This window comes from Alosa sapidissima, chromosome 15, assembly GCF_018492685.1.
Source record: "Alosa sapidissima isolate fAloSap1 chromosome 15, fAloSap1.pri, whole genome shotgun sequence".
NCBI classification, from domain to species: Eukaryota; Metazoa; Chordata; class Actinopteri; order Clupeiformes; family Clupeidae; genus Alosa; species Alosa sapidissima.
The window spans coordinates 17,552,458-17,571,615 of NC_055971.1; the positions used below are offsets into that span (position 1 = coordinate 17,552,458).

Genomic DNA, 19,158 nt, shown 5'->3' on the forward strand with positions numbered 1-19,158 from the left:
GTATGCACATGCAGTGGGGGCAGCAGTGGTGGGTGATGAGATCCAGAGAGCGGGGAAGTAGAGTCTTCCTACCCCAACAGGAAAGCTAAGGGAGAGGAGAGAGATAAACACATGGCACAGCCCGAGAGAGCTGGGTGGAGGGGTGGGAGGGTGGAGGCAAGGGGACGGGGGCCTTGGAAGGTGGAGGTCTGTTCACAATGCACACCGAACAATGTGCTATTTCTTTGGAGACTCTCTCAAGGCTATCTGAAGGCGTTTCACAGCCGAGACATGGTGAGCCAGATCCAACACAGGAATAAAAAGAAATAAATGAAACAACACGCCCCACCCCCATCTCCAATCTCCCATTTTTTGACAGCCGACTTTAGGACATGGGCGTCCATGTTTACTCTTCTTCACTTCCTCCCACAACCACCCCCCATCCCGCCACAACCCCCCCAAGTCTTTCTCCGTCGCCATGGCCACCAGCTCTCGCTTCGTCTTGGGGAGCGTTTCTCTCGCTTCCTCTCTGCATGGGGGCCACAGCTCTCCCTCGTCTCTCGTTCTCACTCCATCTCCACACCCCTCCTCCTCCTCCCCATCACTCTCTCCCTCCCTCCCTTCCTCCCTCCATCTATCAGGGCTTGTCTCAATCGCTTTGCCCTTCTCGTCTCCCCTCCTCTGCTCTGCCTCGGCTCCATGGAGTTCCAGCCGTCATCCTTCCTGTTCTTTGTTCCTTTCCTTTCACAATTTTTCCATCTTGTACCCCCCCTTACACACACACACACACACACACACACACACACACACACGCAAACCCACCGCTTTTTGTTCTGCCCCACCACTGGCCGCTCCACGTCTCCTCGGTGCCAAGGAGCTCAGCGCGATGACATGCTGGGTGTCCGCTGATTAATGGCAAACACAGATTAAATCTCATATTTAGGGCCTCTCGGATCCCCTTATTTATATAGTTGTGGGTACTGTAAATCACAGTGAAAACCACCAGCCCGGGCCCCGAGGAGACGCCGAAAGCCCCCACTAGCCCAAGGCACTTATCCCCCGCTCTTTGGCGCATCTCTATCAACTAAATGTGTTCATTTGAGCCAATGCAACTGCAGCGAACAGCAGATTTCTGTGATATAGGAGTATACTATCTGGGCTTTCTGACTAAAAAAAACTCACTTATCTCCTCTCAAAATGTTAAATGGCTTAGGAAGACATACTTGCGGCAAGGAATAGTGAATGCTGAAAAAGGATGGCTCACTGAACTAACACTGGCTTGGCGTTCTTTTCTTACCTTATAAATAGGGCTTTGACCCATAGCCACAAAGCGAGATAGTTTTATGAGGCTTTCCCTGCTTCTATTCAATCTTCTTAAGTTGTCAAAGGCGATAACATCATATAGCCATCCAAAGCACACGTTCTCAATTTCTCACAGGATTTCAAAATAGCAGCTATTTCAGGACCAACTGGGTTTTATATTCAGTGGCTTTGGATGACAAAGCTGTTCAGAACTTTCCAATTACAATTGGTTTCTTATTTGTTCATGCATATAATTGCTGCTGAGTCTACATGAGTCAATAGTATGTTTACAAACAGGCATTTTGCACAAGCTAAACCGAGAGGATCTCCAGAGACTGGTACACACAAACCCTGCTGGGTCAATGAACTACAAAGGCACAACTAGAGTAAAACTGCGTGAAGCCAACTTCTGCATTGTGTCATAGCGCTTTAGAGCTTTAGCATAATGCGGTTTATGAGGTGACTGACCGTAGTAGTTGCACCATCTTGCACTGACAGCACAACAACTCTTTCCCTGTTAATGATATGCATATACTTGTGTGTGTGTGTGTGTGTGTGTGTGTGTGTGTGTGTGTGTGTGTGTGTGTGTGTGTGTGTGTGTGTGTGTGTGTGTGATTGAGCTGACTTTGAATTCAGATAGCCTGCTCTCTTTCTCGACAAGCTCAACTGCCTTCAAAACAACAGGCTAAAAACTGAAACCCGATTTCCATATCAATTGATTCAGGGAAGGCATTTGATGAGGGGAGCTCCACAGCAGCACAGGGCTCCATTCAGCAACTTCTGTGCTCTCTCTCTCTCTCTCTCTCTCTCTCTCACACACACACACACACACACACACACACTCTATCACTCTTTCTCTCTCCACCTCTCCATCTCTTCTCCATCTCTCCATCTCGCCCGGTACTCACTCACTCTGCTCTGCTGGGGTTTTACTCCAAGATCAGCACACTGGAGCAGGAGCACACACACACACACACACACACACACACACACACACACACACACACACACACACACACACACACACACACACACACACACACACACACACACACACACGTCTGCCTGAGGATGATGTGCATAAATAATGAAAGACATGTGGGACTGGCGTCATGGTGGAGTGATGGCGTCAGAGCGGAGGCGGTGATTGACACTGACACCGCGAGGTGATTTATGTGGTGCTGACTCCAGAGCCAGGGATGGAGTTAATGACGACGACAGAAAAGAAAGAAAGAAATAAAAACAGATAATCAATAGCCTGATGCTGTGCTGAAGAATCTGTCTGCAGACTTTAGGCAAAAAAAACCCCACCAAAGATTCTTCCTCTCAATCCAGCATCTCTCTCTTTTTCACAATATAACTCTCTATCCTTCTATCCTTCCTCTCTTTCTCGTTCTCTCTCTATCTGTCTCTCTGTGGCCTTAGCCTTTCTCCTTCAGCCCCGACATCAGCAGATAGACCTCACTGCCAAACCCCATTACAGGCTCCCCGGTCGCTATCGTGAATCACGCACACCGATGAGAAACGTGCGTCGTTGCCGTCACATCAAAAGGCCGGAGGTGAAGCGGCGCCACGGCAGCCACACGCACGCCGTGTTGAATAAGGTGCGATAGCGCCTGTCAAAGCTGCCGGGGGGGAAAAAAAACACTTCTTCGCCCAGCTGCCGTACAGAGGGAAGCTGACGTGAGGTGCAGCAGCAGCTCTCGAAACTTCAAACGTCTGGTGGTGAGGGGGGGGGGCAGGCAGGGGGTGGGGGGCAGAAACGGTGCCGTACGCTAGTCATTACGAGCGCTAGCCGCGGAGGGCTAATCAGATGGGAACCAAACCTGGTGGCTGATAGCAGGAAATGAGCAGTGATTGATTTCCAGCCTCTCGCCTTTGTTGCAGAACCACACAATGAAGCGAGCGATGGCCAGGCTGAATGCCGCCGCGGCAAGGCCTGGCATATCAGTGCGCCCAGACAGGCATGGAAAACGAAGATGCACCAAAGGCCTATTGTCCAAATAGCTGCTGTTACTTTTGTCTGCTTCCACTCTGTCTGCTCTGTGCAGCTGTGACTCACCTTGAAAGTGAGTTCAATCTCACAAACGATTGCATCAGCCAGTGTACGGTAGCCTACGCACAGCCAATAAAGACAATGCAACGCCAAAGCCTATCACCAAGGCTCATTTTTTTCCACTGTTTCCACACATCTTCACTCCACCTCCACTTCCACAACAACTGTCATCTGGATGGTGTGCAGACAAAACGAGAAAGGTGAGATAGAAAAAGAGAGAGAGAGCGAGAGAGCGAGACGGACAAAGAGAGGACGGGACAGTTTGAAAATGGAAGGGTAATTTAGTAGACGGCCCACGCCGGGATGCTCTATAAAGGATGCCGGTTCAAAGTGCAGATGCTGCACCAGATGACAGATGTGCAGTAGGGATTTGTGCTGTTCTGTAATTCCATCTCGAGGCCCTGATGAGAATCCATTACACAACTTTTCATCTACACTTTCCAGCCCTCAATCACGGTCAGCTCGCCAGCACTGGACGGACGGCCGCCAAGAAAACAGATGTTTGGATACCTCTCTCTTCCCTGGTGATATGACATCGGCCCTTTCAAAGGACCTTTCGGCATGGACGCTGTGGGGTGGGGAGAGGGACTAGGCGCTCCGTCGTCCAGAACTACTACACCGCTGTTCCTGTTAATAGCGCCTAGTGGAGGCCCCCTCGAGGGTCTGAGAGACGTTGTTCTCACCGAGTCCAGCTCAACTTGACCATCCACAGCGTTTGTTTGAATAGTCCTCTGGGGGTTGGTTACCCAAGCCCTTTAAAACAAGTGTCTTACATACACACATGCGCTCACACACGCACACACACACACACGCACACACACACGCACACACACACACACACACACACACACACACACACACACACACACACACACACATTTATTGACACACACACAGACACGTGCATACGCCCACAAACGCTTACATTCACACACACACACACACACACACACACACACACACACACACACACACACACACACATGCACACATATCAGCAAAGATGTGAGGTCACTCCTTCCAATTCACTTCACATTCCTGGAGGAGTCAGCGAGGTCTTTTGAAACAGACAGTTATACGTCCCCCATATTTATGGGGTGCTAGCGGGGAACAGAGGACGGGTCACTGCGTTGGAAAAGGGAAGGGGCCAGCGCATAACATTGCTGCGGCTCGTTTTCTTTGGCTTGCACGCGTTTCGTGAGGCATCTGAAGATTTGTGTGTTTGCCTGTGTGTCAAGGTAGTGTGCATGTGTGAGTGTTTATGTGTGTCTCTGTGTGTGTTTATGTGTGTGTGTGTGAGTGTGTGTGTGTGTGTGTCTTTGTCTGTGTTGCACATGTGTACGTATGAGTGTGTTTGTGCATATGTGCCTGTCTATGTATGTTATACTATGTGTATTGCTTGTCTGTGTGTGTGTGTGTGTGTGTGTGTGTGTGTGTGTGTGGTGTGTGTGTGTGTGTGTGTGTGTGTGTGTGTGTGTGTGTGTGTGTGTGTGTGTGCGCGCACATCATAAATTTCCCCTCCACTCCACTCCTACTGCTGAGGCCCAGGATCCCACAGGTTCACTTGAATCAATCTCGAGTCGAATCTAGGGCAGCCATTACAGAACTTCCTCCTACAGCCACCCCCGCACCCCAGCCACCCCCGCACCCCAGCCACCCCCGTCCACCGCCATCCATACCCCTAACACATCACACACGATCAAGGGGCCCTACACAACGCCTCCACCTAATTACAGCCTGTCTCACTCCTCTCCACTCTCTCCCTATAGGCTCCTCTGAGAATTACCGAACACGAATGCCTCATGAAGAGAAAAGGTTGTGAAAAAGATAAACCTGAACTAAAAAGGAAAGACACTAGGCATCGATTAGGTCTTTTTAACCCAATTGGACCACCGCAAGATGCATCACTTGGTGGCAAAACCAGGTTTGACTTGTGCTAATTAAATCAGCTCGAGACAACCTTGGTAAATTACATCTGTGGATTGCAAAGATTTAGACTTCCAGTGCACACGCAAGCTTGAGCTCAATAACTTAATCAATAATGGAATGCAATCTTCATGAAGCAGTAAGCAAAGAAAGTCGATTGAGTTTACAGAGTTTCCCGTGGGCAAAAAAACACTGCTCCCGACCGGTCCATTTTAGGAGACGACTGGGTAGGCTTTAAAAAGACAAAGCTGACAGATTGATATGGAGGACCACCATGGCATGGTGCAGAAGGAGAGGAAAGAGACACTGAGAGAGGAGGCACAAGAGGGAGATAGAGGTGGAGGAGCAGAGGGAGAGAGAGGGAGGGAGAGAGACACAGAGAGAGAGAAAGAGAGAGAGAAAGAAAGAGAGAGAGAGTTGCTTGCAGAATTGCTGGGTGCCTTTAAGTCTGTGGCTAGGAAAGACATTGTGGGGAAGCCACAATTTAAAATGGAAAACGCTCTTCCCAAAGCTTTCCTGTCTGCGTGGTACATCCCTTTGGGTGTGCATGTGTGTGTGTGTGTGTGTGTGTGTGTGTGTTGAGTGTGTGTGCACGTTCATCTGCATGTGTGTAACTCATGCATGTGGGCATGCCCATATTTCCACATTCATGCACTCTTTGAAAAATGACTCTCCCTAACAGCTACATTATTGAGCACAAGCTTAAGCCTAAACTCCCTCTCAATCGCACCAGGCATCTGTTATGGTGAAAGAGAGGGAGAAGCACGCTGTGCACATTTTGGCATAGCCCTCAGGCGTGCCACACACTCCGCGCCTGCTTCCTTTCGGTAGCTCTCCTTCTGTCCACCCCCAAGCCCAGTACACACACACACACACACACACATACACACACACACACACACACACACGTAAACACACATAGGCACACACACACACACACACACACACACACACACACACACAGGGCCAATGCCAAGCCATCGAGGTAATCATTGTGCATTAAGCCACCTTTACAGTCCTAATTAGACATTTTACAAAACCCTAATGGATCCAATTAGATGCCGAAATAGACTGCTGTCCGACCACACTGAGCGCTAACAGAGTGGTTCAGTCTGAGAGAGGGCTTCTCTGCGCGCTCGCAAACATTCTTCACTCGCTCGTTATTTTAAAACTGGCACGGCTCGACCGGAGGGTTGCTGAGGTTGCTGGCAAACACAAGGGGATGCATTCTTTTTAACAGCAAACTTCTGGATATGGAGACAATTTGCTTAGTGGTTAAGATGTTTTGGGCTACGGTGTGTGTATATATAGCATAGCGGAATTACCAGATGACAAGATATATTACACAAAGTCATTTCTTTAAAACTACAGCAGAGCAGTTGCAGAATGTGTGTTATATTATGCACCCCAAAGGAGATAGTTATACTTTATCTTGCGGGAATAGTTGGTCTTTGCCAGAGATTCGGCTGTGGTTAATTCTCCTGCATCTGGCTGTGTGGGCCCAATGTTTGTTTTTATTTTGGACCCTGCCGAAGAGCAAAGCGGAGTTGTGTTTTTGTGGGGCGGACGGGCTCTAGGTTTTTGGGGCAGACAGCAAACACAGAGCCAGATGAGGACTCCACATTTCCTGCGTTGATGGACCAACGCCAGACCAATATGCAAAAAGGGGACCTGAAGCTCGAGGGAACAGAAGGGCTGGTTGGTCTGCACCATCAGCCATGCCAGGCACTCAGCAGTCTTTCTTCAGAGAGAGAGAGAGAGAGAGAGAGAGAGAGAAAGAGAGAGAGAAAGAGACAGAGAGAGAGAATAGGGATAGAGGTGGCAAAGGACGACAAAAAATAATGAGAAAACAATTGGAGCGTAAGAAAGCGTGGGCAGAGAAAATAAATGCATGAAAAGCCAGAAATACGAATAGAAAAACAGAACAAAATAGGCACTGAAACAATAGAGATACTAATAAAGGGTCACAGAAAAATGGAGAAAGAGAGAGAGAGAGAGAGAGACAGGGGTCAGCGAAGTGGTCAACTTTGTATGCTCACCAAGGTAGGTCAGAGAAGTGCTTAGAGCGAACCTGAACCGAGCCGCTGTGGGAAAGGCCCCTGATAGGGGGCCGGGGGGCTTCGATGACACCAGCACCTGCAGGCTGACTTCATGCCGAAGTTAATTTACACCAGTCGCTTCCCCCAGCACCGCTCAGCAGGCGTACGGCTGACCTGCTGGTGACTGGGACCTCATGGGCAGGGGGGGGGGGCACTCCCTCGAGGGGCGGAGGTGGGACGAAGGAGGGGGACTCGGTCGGGGGGGGAGGGAGGAGTGTCCGATGTGGGGTGGGTTGGGGCTGCCAGACGCAGCCGTCACCTGCTCCCCTCCCCCCCCCCCCCCCCACCCCCCGAGGGAGGATGACAGGATCCCTTCAGGAAGCGGCGTGAGAAGCGCCGCGCACGGTCGCAAAAGGCCAAGGGCACGCGGAATAGAGAGGTGTGAGAAAGGAAAGGCAGACAAGAGATGAAGGAGGAAGAGGGAGAAGGAAGGAAAGGGGAGAAGGAGAAGGAGGAATAAAGATCTATTTTCCGCCCCGAGCGCCACACAGACAGCGGTGGAGGCTTGTGGGCCGTTTCCACAGCTGGATACGGCTGCTGAGTCGGGCCTTCCAACCAGCTGCCAGAGGGCTGACTGTCCCTCCAGGGGAAGCCAGTTCATGTTTTCTTTCACTCTCCATCCCTCCCTCTCTCTCTCTCACTTCTTTCTCTTCCTCTTTTTTCTCTCCTCGCGTTTCTGTCATCCCCCACCTCCACCGTTTCACGACACTCTGTCTGTGGAGACTTGGCAGGTCTCACCTGCAAATGCATGTCTGCCAGACAGAGTGCATCGTCTGATGAAATTCCTCAACGACCCCCCTGCCCCCCCCCTCCCCTTCCCCCCAACCCCCAGAGGTGCGTCTGTCATCCTCCATGTCCAGATGTTGGGAGGAAAGATCCCTTTTGTCTCGTTCCCTGCAGACCTACATCCTTCACAGCCGACGCCTCGACGTAAGCTGCCCGGTTCTCTTTTCCCTTGCTTCCCCAAACGCACTCGGCTGAGGCCGCGGCCAAATCTGCCAAACAGCCCTCATCACCCATTACGGTAAAATAAAGAGGCCTCACCACCCTAGCCACCAAAGAAATAGGATTGTGGAGAGACTCTTTGTTTGAATGTCAGTGTGGAGCTGTTCAGCTACCGCTGCCACCTGCTTCAAAGAGCCAGTCGCTCCAAAACACCAAAAACCGCCGCGCGATCATAAAACACTTTTCCCCTCTCGGCTGCTCGGTGGCATTGTCTTACAACACACACATCCTAAATTTGTCACCGATGACTGGTGCAAAAGCCACCACTTTGATTCTTACCCCGGGGGAAACGCAAAACATTTCCACCGCAACCTCTTTCGCCCCCCCCCCTCTCTTTTTTTTTTCCCTGTGAAGTTCCCGAGACGGGGTTCCGGGGGTTGGTGGAGGAAATGATGAACGGGACCTAAGCGCTATAACGGTCGTCCAGCTGTCTCCTGGCAGGGCCCGAGTGCCGACCCGAACGGCCGCAAACTGTCCAGATGTGCGTCGGTGTTTACACTCGCCTCGGTGCCCCTACTTGCCCTCAGGACGGAGTGCTGCAGGAAGTAGTACTCCAGCGAACACATTAAGGAGCGCGTCGAGTTTCCTGCAATTTTGTCACTCCGTGTAAATAATGTGCAAGACCACAGTGCCGACGGGAAGAGAGAGAGAGAGAGAGAGAGAAAGAGAGAGAGAAAAAGAAAGAGAGAAGCAACTTAAAAGTCAGTAGGAGGGAAAAGAAACCGTGTAAGCTAAAAGCGGAGGCGGCCTGCCTCAAGCAATCACACTCCCTTGAGTAGAGCTGAAGAGGCATGCCATTAAGACAGTACAGTTAACTTGTCAGGCAGCCTCGCCAGCTTCAGAATTACAACTGGTTGGACTGATGACAGGCCTGACACAGCACATGCCTGTCTCTAAACTGGTCATTTCGCATGATGTTTCAGACTGCACACGACTGTACGGCGGAGGCTAATTTGTCAAACAAACTTATTTACATTACTATGACAGTTTAATTACTACGTAAATGTTTAACAACCTGTAAACAAGCATCTATGTGTTACATTATCAGTCTTGCCATTATTTGCTTAATATCATATTTGATATCATGATGTGAATAAATTGACAAAGACTTCACAGATAATCCCTAATGTATAACAAAGACCTTTTTCCAGTATCATTTTACATTTCGACATGTGAAAGTCTGAGAGCAGATTGGTGCGGTCAAGCATATTTTTCACTCCCCATTCCCACAAAGCATTCAAAGCATTGACCCGCGCTTGTTTTGTACGGCTCCCACTTCTGGATGCTTGTGGAGACGGCCCGAATGAGTGGAAATCTAAATGCCTGCCACTACGCAATGTTGGCTTGAGCAAGGCCCAGCTGGGAAGCGGTTGCCTTTTGTCCGTGCTAAGGCAGTGTGACCGAGTCATTGGAAACAGAGCGCACGGCTTTTCTGACGGCAGAGAAAAAGGAGGACTGAGAAAAGGCAGGCAAGAGTTGGACGCGACCAGGGCCCCGACACAAAAGAAAACGGACATCTGATTAAAAATCGGCCATATGGTGCTGGGCAAACTACCTAATGAGCCATGTTGCCTTCCACTTTCCCCATGATTCTGGGCACCGGCTTTCACCGCGCACGAGGGAGGCGTGCTGAGAAGGCGAGCTTTCATGGCTTTGGAACGGCGAGGCATACCGTGGCTTAAAAACGTGCGAGCGCTGAGCACTCATCTGTTCATGATTTGAGCTTAACTGCGCTAGTGATATTGCCGCTCCAGGATGACAGTCACAACAAAGATAGCAAACTGCCTTACAAAGCACAACATGCACAGACTGTTCAGTCATGTCCTTCAGCAACCTCCAAAATGTGGAACACAGACAAAGACCTACATTTTAGAGCTTGCATGTGTTTGTGTGTGTGTGTGTGTGTGTGAATGATTCGACTTTATCTAAAGAGGAGATACTGGATATATTCAAGATCAAAAACAAGAAAGAAAAACAAATAAGACTAAACATCAAGATCAAGTCTGCACTGCACAGCTCTCTGTGTGTGTGTGTGTGTGTATGTGTGTGTGTGTGTGTGGTGTGTGTGTGTGTGTGTGTGTGTGTGTGTGTGTGTCGAAACTGGAGCCAATATTGACTCTTTGTCTTCCGTCTCCAAGCACACAAATAAGGGGCCCTCTGTGTCTCTGCCACCGGCGGGTGTCCCTCGGCTGGGCCGAGAGTGGCAGGGGTCTGGGCTGTTTTGGAGGGGTTCTGCTTTAAAAAAAAAAGGAGGGGGGGGGGGTGCACAGGGGGCTGTGTGTGTGGGGGGGTGGGGGGGTGGGGGGGGGTGAGGAAAGGAGGGAGGGGGAGGGAAAAAGGGGGGTGTATGGGTTGGCAGAGCCATGAGAGGGCCACGCTTGTGTTTCAGGAAGGTGGCCCCAGGAAGCTTCCTCTCTCCGCATGGCACCCCAACGCGCCTCCAGATGTTAGCCAAGACTGAATTACACTGGACACCGATTAGTCCTTTTAGCCACGGATTACGGGGGAGAACATTATTACCTCACTCCAAATCGGGTCAAGTTTTTCCAACTGTTTTTTTCCCTCATCAGCACAGTCCACAGACGGCGACACAGCTAACTTGTAAGTGGCCTGTAAGAACAGGGAGGTACCCAGAAAAGCACCTGTTCATGCCAAGGCGGACAGGGCCATTTCAGCCTCTTGCGACTTAGTCCGTTTGCATGATGAAATTCAAATGATCTGTGGCAACACCATCAATCTGGGAAAGACGGGAAAGAAAAATTCTTCCATTTTCCCTTTGTTCTCCTGAGGACACTTCCCAGGCTTTCTCCTTCACTCCTTCACTCACTCACACACTCCGCTCTCAAGGGCATTGGAGAGATTCCCTCCTTGCTAGGTTTCCCACAGTTTTGCCTGCTTTCATGTTTTTCAGACGGAGTGAAAGGGGTGGGTGTGTGTGTGTGTGTGTGTGTGTGTGTGTGTGTGTTGGGGGCACTCGAGCTCACCTCCTCCCACAGCCTGCAGCAGCCCACGTGACACGCGGCGACGGCTCCTGCAAAATGAGCAATGTGTTCCAAATCATCCCGAAACAAGAGTACGCGCTGGAAATATCGGCAACCCGTGCACAGAGGTGTATCGCGTTTCCTCCGACCGCAAAAGCTCTCTGAGAGGGCTTTTTGTCCAGTGCCCAGGACCAATCAAAATGCTGTGCGCAAAAAAAAATAATGGTATGTGCGGCGCACTTAGGTGATGTCTTTTCAAGGACACGGAGGAAGGGGGGGTGCTTGGGGGTTTGCCTGTGTTGCCAAGGCACGGCTAAGGCAGGAAACGTTATTGAAGACGGGTGGGGAGGTGGAGTAACAAAGATAAATCTACCATGGAGTATCGAGACAGCAAGACACATGCCAAAATGTTTTCTTTTTGGCTTGCAAACGTCTGGGCGCTTCTCACGTTGCCAAGAAGGCCTGTGGTGATGACAGGCATCCTGGGCTTGTCCGAGGGGGCAGAGGCGGCCGAGTGGCGTCAATGAAGGGCTCGGGGTCAATCCTCATACCCAGCTAACGAGCTCCGAAGCAAGATCAGATAAGAGGTGCTGTGGGCCGGGCCGGGGGGGGGGGGACACTGCCACAGACACTGAAGGAAGTCCCCCCACTCCACCCATCTGAGCCTTCAGCAACCCCGCTTCAATCTCAGGCCTCCACAAAACCGGGGTTCTCCCACCTCCTACGCCCACCCCCCCCCCCCCCCCCCCCCCCCCCCCACACCCCCACCCCCGACCCATGTCCACCACCTCCCCAAGCTGCTAAGAGACCCCCTCTCGCCTTTCCACTGGAGCCAGTCCCAGACACCCCAGCACTCAAACTAAACATAGAGGAGGGATTCTTACTCTCGCAGTTGTTGGCTTTCTCCTGCCTCCCACCCCGCCGCCCCCTTCCTCACTCCACCACACCACCCTAACCCCGGCAAAAGTGCACACACAGTGTGTGTCTGAGTGTGTGGCCGCGTGAAACGCTTCTTATCTTTATACAGTGACACAGGACAAAGTCAGCCGCCCAGACACAAGGCTGCGTCTGTATCAGGGACACAAAAAAGCGAGCAGAAAGTGGTGTGCAGCGCTAACAAGCTCTTTTCCAACACCGAATTGTTCCGAGGCTCTCAATAAACCGAGGCCGGACAAAAGCGCCCTCCCTCCTGCGTTGACCACTTGAGGACCCACCGAGCCATCGCACTTCATCTAGCGCATGGAACTCTCCCCTTCCATTCAGCGCACGGGAGAATGGGAGCCTTAACTAAACGTACCAATTACGCAGCTGCAGGCCCCCTCTGACAGAAGTGAAAAACTCCATTCACACTCTCCAGCTCTCTCGGCACTGGCACTGAGCAGCCAGCACGGCACTTTAAAGAGAGACCAGGATGGAGAGTTGGGGAGCTGGGGGTTGGGGGTGGTGAATGGTCCGTTGGTCACAGCAGGAAGTGTCCCCCTCCACTCGTGAAAAAAGACGTCGGGCCCCCTGAGCCCTTTCTCCGGCCTTCACCTTTCCCATGTCCTTTCATCCTGTCACTTCCACAAGAGCTCACCTTTGGAGACGGGATCCTCTCTCTCACTCTCTCACTCTCTCACTCTCAAAACCCCTCACGTCTTGAGCTGCCTGGCACCCCCCACGAGGCTGAGCAGGGCTCAGGGTGGGTGTGACCGACCGGGGCTAAAGAAGATAAATAAGCTCATGAAAAGGCTCACCCCGACTCACACACATGCTGACGATACTCTTAAGCTTTTGGACGCCATTCACAATGGGTGTTTCTCCACGCCGAATGGGCTTTCAATAGTGACATGATGGAATAAGGAATACCCAGTGGCGGGATGAGACTATACATACATAAAGACTGTGCAAGGGGATTAGTCTTCACACCACAGCATAGTCAGTCTGTGCCTTAGGGTTCTCCAAGTCACTCTAAGGAGTAACAGTTGTCTTCGATAAACGCTAATCCCATTTTAATTTCGCTGCCATAAGGTCAAAGCTCTGACTGCGAAGACGGTTGGAAAACTCATGTCATTCAGGGCCACTTCTGAAACACCCCCCCCCCCCCTCCTTTTCCATTGGTAGAGCCACTGCTGTACTGCTTTAAATGACAAAGCGTCACACGTAGTGAAAGTGTGGAGCCAGGCCGCATTATGATAATCATGAACTGCTGTGCGAGAGACCTGGGGGAGAAAAAACAGTCCAACCCACATCAAAAGTTTGGTTTGGTGATCACAATGCTGCTATTGTAATTGCTTCTGGACCATTCCGTGTCTGGAGAAGGAACAGAAAAAAAAGAAAAAACGGTGGGAATTTTTGTGTGTGCAAAGGTTTGGGGAAAGCGAAGAAAGAAAAAGGCCCTCAAAATGTCTTGCTGGGATGCTTGGATGCAGAGCTGGCATAACCTCTGCAGGCTGCACCGTATCTAGCAAACAACTGCTGGGCCCTAACACACCAAATCTTGTTTCCAGCAGTCACTTGGCTTGCCAGAAAAGAGACAGATTTGCTTTGGTTTGGTGAAGAACCTTGGACCCAGGCTGTGCACTCTTGGTTATGGTATCCCTGACAAATGTCTTCCGGAATTAAAATATACGCCATTCCACCAAACTTCATCTAAATCTATTGCGTGATAAATATACTAAAATAATAATTCTTTCACAAAAAAAATATTTTCTAACCCCCCCACCCATAAACACCTCACTGCAATACGTGCATCGCCTTATGCTCATATAGACAAATGTTGTAATTGTTTTCTGCGATCCCTGGAGCCATATTGTGGTGGAGAAGAAGACCTCCCAGGTGACTGCAAAGAGCTTCTATTTCTTGATCCAGGCCAAGAGCAGTCTGACAGCCTTCATCCTCCTCTCTCTCTCTCTCTCTCTCTCTCTCTCTCTCTCTCTCGCCTCCAAACTCCTCCCTCTCTCCAGGGAAGCGAAGCGGCCAAACTCCCATCTGCCAAACCCTCTGTCAAGTCTGCTGTGTGATAGGCTCTGTGTGTGTGTGTGTGTGTGTGTGTGTGTGTGTGTGTGTGTGTGTGTGTGTGTGTGTGTGTGTGTGTGTGTGTGTGTGTGTAATTGTAATTGTGTGACACATAGACACAGAGGTAAAAGAAATGAAAGTGCAAATGCTTGTGGGTGCACTAGGCATATTTGTGCGTAGGTGTGTGTGCATGTGTGTGAGACAGAGAGAGAGAGAGAAAGAGAGAGAGAGACTACTTATGTTGTTACTAAGATTAATGCTTTGGCAATATTGTATTTTCAGTCATGCCAATAAAGCTTTTTTGAATTTGAATTGAGAGAGAGAGAAAAAGAGAGAGAACGAGAGATAGAGAGAGTGGGAAAGGGAAAGTCTTCCATCAATACTACGACTGTAACCTGTAACCATGTGCACTGCTTAATTACTCAGCTTCGTTCACAAACTCCCTCCACAACTCCTCCAGGAGCAGCTGATTACACAAAGCACTTTGATGTCTTAAAACAGAAATGGATAAAAAAAACAGTGAAACAAAACAAGTCCCTTTCTCCCTCTTTTCTGGAAGCAAAGACATGGACAACAACCTGAGAAAACAATAGACTGTAATGAGACATAATTGTGGTCAGACCTGATATGACTGGGAGTTTGTGGATCATCAGTGTTATGAGGGGGAAAAACTCTTCAAAACAGATTTCCTACACCTGGCACTTCTCTCACTGTAGGAAACTAATTTAAGCACCCTTTGTTAGGTGAAGAGGTCTTTGGTTCTCACTGAAAAATGCCCTTCAAATTTAGTCCTATTGTGTGCCTTGTGCAAAATCCCCATTCAACAAAATCTAACAAGAGGCCTGGGGTTTGCACTTCTGTGTTCACTCCTCTGCGCTGTCTTAGTTACCTTGGAAACCTTGGAGAGGTGAAGGCGAGGACAGCCAATACAGAGCAAATCTCCTTAGCTGCAGGACAGCAGGTAACTCCCGACTCGCTCGTTCCAACATAAACAGGCTACACATCAAAACTGCCTGTGCGCACTGAAACTGTATGTATTTGCATTAAACTTGTCAGGTTCTTGCTCTTTTTAAGTTGCTAAATAATGTCAGATCTATTATGTGTCATGGACCTCAGCCTGCAGCAGAATTTTCCATTCAAATTTATGAATTTCACAAATACAAATGGCGTGTTCTTACTGTACTTACTCAATGCATTCTACATATTTAAGGTGGGTTAGCCAGTTATATAATAACATATTCTTACCTCTAGGAAGCAGGTCCCAGCTGAAGTGTTTTCCTTAATGGACACGTTGTAGAAATTTTTCTCGAAGACAGGCTCATTGTCATTTATATCCTGCAATACAATGTTGACCACTGCTGTGGAGGATAAGGGGGGCTTGCCACCGTCAGTGGCCACCACAGTCACTGTGGGCTTGGGGTCCACCTCGTAATCCAGTTGGGCCAGAGTTGTGATTATACCGGTAACGGTATCTATGCCAAACCACTCCTCGTGAGTTCCATGGTCCTGAAGTATACTGTAATGGATGTCCCCATTGGGTCCTTGGTCTTTGTCTCTGGCCGTGACCTGTACGACGAAGCTCCCTGGAAACACCACTTCTGGAATGACCTGTGTGTATACCTGCTGGTCAAAGAAAGGTGGGTTGTCGTTGACGTCAGTGACCTGGATGGTGAAGGAGGACTCAGCTCGCAAGGGCGGTGTTCCAGAGTCCGTCGCCATGACGCGGAGCTGGTACGAGTCCCTCTCCTCGCGGTCCAAGATCTGGTCCACACACATGAGGTAGATGATGCTGTCTTTAGTGGTCAGAGCAAATTTCCCTTCACCCCCCTCAAGGGAGACATTGACGTTGGCGTACTCCCCGTAGTCAGGGTCAGTCACAGAGATTCGGGCTACATACTGGCCGGGCTGGGCACCCTCAGAGATCCGTGGGGATCCATCTTCACTGAGGAAGATGATGGTCATGGTGGGCTGGTTGTCATTGTAGTCTCGGACATTGATGGTGACAAAGGCATTGGTAATCTCCGGCTGGGTGGCATTGTCTCGCGCCTGTACCACAAGTTCATGGACCCTTCTCATCTCATAGTCCAAGGCTTTGTTTAGAGTGATGATCCCCGAGCGGGAATCAATGACAAAGTATCGGTCTGGGTCACTCTGCCTCCGGTTGATCTCATACAGAACGAGCCCATTATCTCCTTCATCAGCATCAGAAGCAAACACCTGTACAATGTTGTTCCCAGGCTGAAGGTTCTCAGAGATGGTGGCATGGTACCGGCTCTGGTTAAAAACAGGGGCATTGTCGTTGATATCCTGCACAGTCACATCTAAGATCATCTGTCCAGTCTTCTTTGGAGATCCACTATCAAAAGCCTCCAACAGGAGAGTGTACGTAGACCGCTTTTCCCTGTCCAAGATGGTGTTGACTACCAGGTCCAAGTAAAGCACGTGGTTGGACCCTCTTTTGGTCTCCAGGAGGAAAGCTTGTCCATCGTTACCATCTTTTATCAGGTATCCCTGTGTGGTCAACTGGTCCTTATCAGCATCGACAGCAGGCTCCAATGGAAATCTAGTACCTATTGCTGTTTGTTCAGGGATTTTGAACGTGGCTCTTTTCCTGGGGAATGTTGGCGCGTGGTCATTGATATCGTTAACCACAATCGTGACTTCCACTGTAATTCCTGTCATTGTGACGGCAATAAAGTTATACCGGTCCCTGACCTCGCGATCCAACACTTTCGCCGTCTTAATGATGCCCGTATTCTCATCTATGTCCAGATCGCTGCCCACCCCTGTGCCCTCGTGATCGGAGATGAAGTAGAGGTACGCCGTGGTGCCGGGGGGCAACCCAGCACTGATGTCGCCGACGATGGTGCCCGCCGGCTGCTCTTCGTCCAGCTGCAGCTCCAGTGCGCCCATCACGGTGGAGCAGTGGACAGTGATAAGTTCCAGAGCCACGTAGAGAAGCAGCAGAGTCCTCCGGCTCCACGAGGATTCTCGATGTAGAATGTCCATTCTCGACGTCTCCGAACCCTTACGTGCTGTCTTCATTCTGGCTGCTTCGTCCTAAACCTGTAGAAACAAAGACACATTTAGAGTGCTTACAACAAGATAGATGATAACAGACAGCAATAGTAACTTTTATTAGCGACATATGGCGCTGGCTCGAAGACAGGCTGTTTCTGATTTTGATTCAGCAATCAGATCAGAGAGAGGTATCTTCCATGATCAGCAGTTAGTTTATTATGCATTGATCACACATACCAACAAAGGCTCCCTAGTCATGACTTGAGTTTCTCGACTGCATAGGTAAGCTTTTGTCAAATAAAAGGAGGAATGCATGAAAGGCTTTCCATATGTTCCACAGGCTGCGGTCCCAGCCAAACACCGTACAATAGATCCGTCACACACACATCATTTTCATCCATTACTTTCACCTAATAAGTCAACACCTTGTTCCTCCACCATAACGGCGATCCCTCCCTCGGAAGCACAAAAATCCAAAACCACAAGCCTACCGCATTTGTCCAGGAAACAAAAAGAAGAAAAGAGAGGAAAAAAATAACATAGTAGAGCGAGCAACTGACCAGAGGGGCCCTTTTGGCTCGACTTCCAATTCCAATTCAATTAAAGGGGAGACACATTGCTCTGCAGCCCGTTCTGCTATTCCGTGCTTGGCCTGTAACAGTACCCTTCGGTACCTGCATGGACGGACAGGGAGCCTGTGAAACGGAGACTGCTGGACTTGACAAAATGTTGAGACTTGAAGATGGGGGGGAGGGGGGGGGGGGGGGGGGGTATACAATATTGAGTGCTCCCACTGCACACATTTCTTTTGGGGTGTTAACTTGAGGAATGTCCTCTCCCTGGCAAAGATGTGCAGAGTGCAAAAACCCCAGGCTAAAGGAAGGGGAGAAAAAGCAGTAGAAGAAAAAAAAACACAGAAAGGAAAACCTATGTGATGTAGCTCCCGAGGAGCTTTTTTTCAGGCACTTGTTTTGAAAGGCGTAAAACTCTCGCCTTGCTCAGGGGAAGTGGAAGTGAGGGCAGAGGCAGGTGGGTGTTTTTAAGAGAGTAAAACGCGGGCTTTGTCCATGTGATATATTCACGCTACACGTTAAAACGCCTCATGAAACTGCCCAGACGCCTGCCAGCTAGTCCCTGTAAATTACACCTCGAACAAATCACTTACCAGTGTCTCTGCCCTCTGCGTCCTCTCGACTACTGTAAACTCTTATGTCATTGAGCATTAGAGTTTTTTTCCCCTCCAAATGAGGCTAATAGAGCCTAAACATCTGACAGCTTGGATGTCTTAAAAAATATGAAAATCTCGTTATATAACTAATGATTTATGTCATGGTGCCGCTAAATAAATTGTCAACGAAATTCAGCAAGCATGAAACAGTAGCTAGAATATTAATGCTTGTGATAATTTGAAAGGAAATGGGCAAAGTTTCAAGCTTGTTTCCAACATAAAGACCCATATCAAAATGAGGAGACGTTGAAAGAGCACGTGATCAAAGGAACAACAATATCAGGGCACAGCTTTTTTATCATTCCCTAGCTATCACTGACCTAAATACAAAACTTCTGTGCCAAACACATACGTGTGACGAGCACAGCAACATCTTTTCACTTCCCGTAACACGGCTATTCTGTCACACTCTGTAAAAATCAATCATTTCCACAATTCAGCAGGATTCATCCCCCAACACACTAATAGCATGTCACAGTCAGTAAAGCCAAGTCTTCTGTGCAACTAATGCAGATGAGGGGGGGGGGGAACTGAAGCAACTTAACGAGACAACTGCATTGCTTT

The 19,158-nt window shown here is 49.6% G+C and overlaps 1 protein-coding gene across 1 annotated transcript in view; it reads right to left on the minus strand.

The window, feature by feature from the left end:
- LOC121684423 (protocadherin-16-like) overlaps positions 1 to 19,158 on the minus strand; it is a 107,181-nt gene that overhangs the window by 78,352 nt on the left and 9,671 nt on the right. The window contains exon 2 of the mRNA XM_042064464.1: positions 15,591 to 17,411. Within this exon, the coding sequence (XP_041920398.1) occupies positions 15,591 to 17,390 (1,800 nt within the window). The 5' untranslated portion in view covers positions 17,391 to 17,411. The remainder of the gene's footprint in view (positions 1 to 15,590; positions 17,412 to 19,158) is intronic.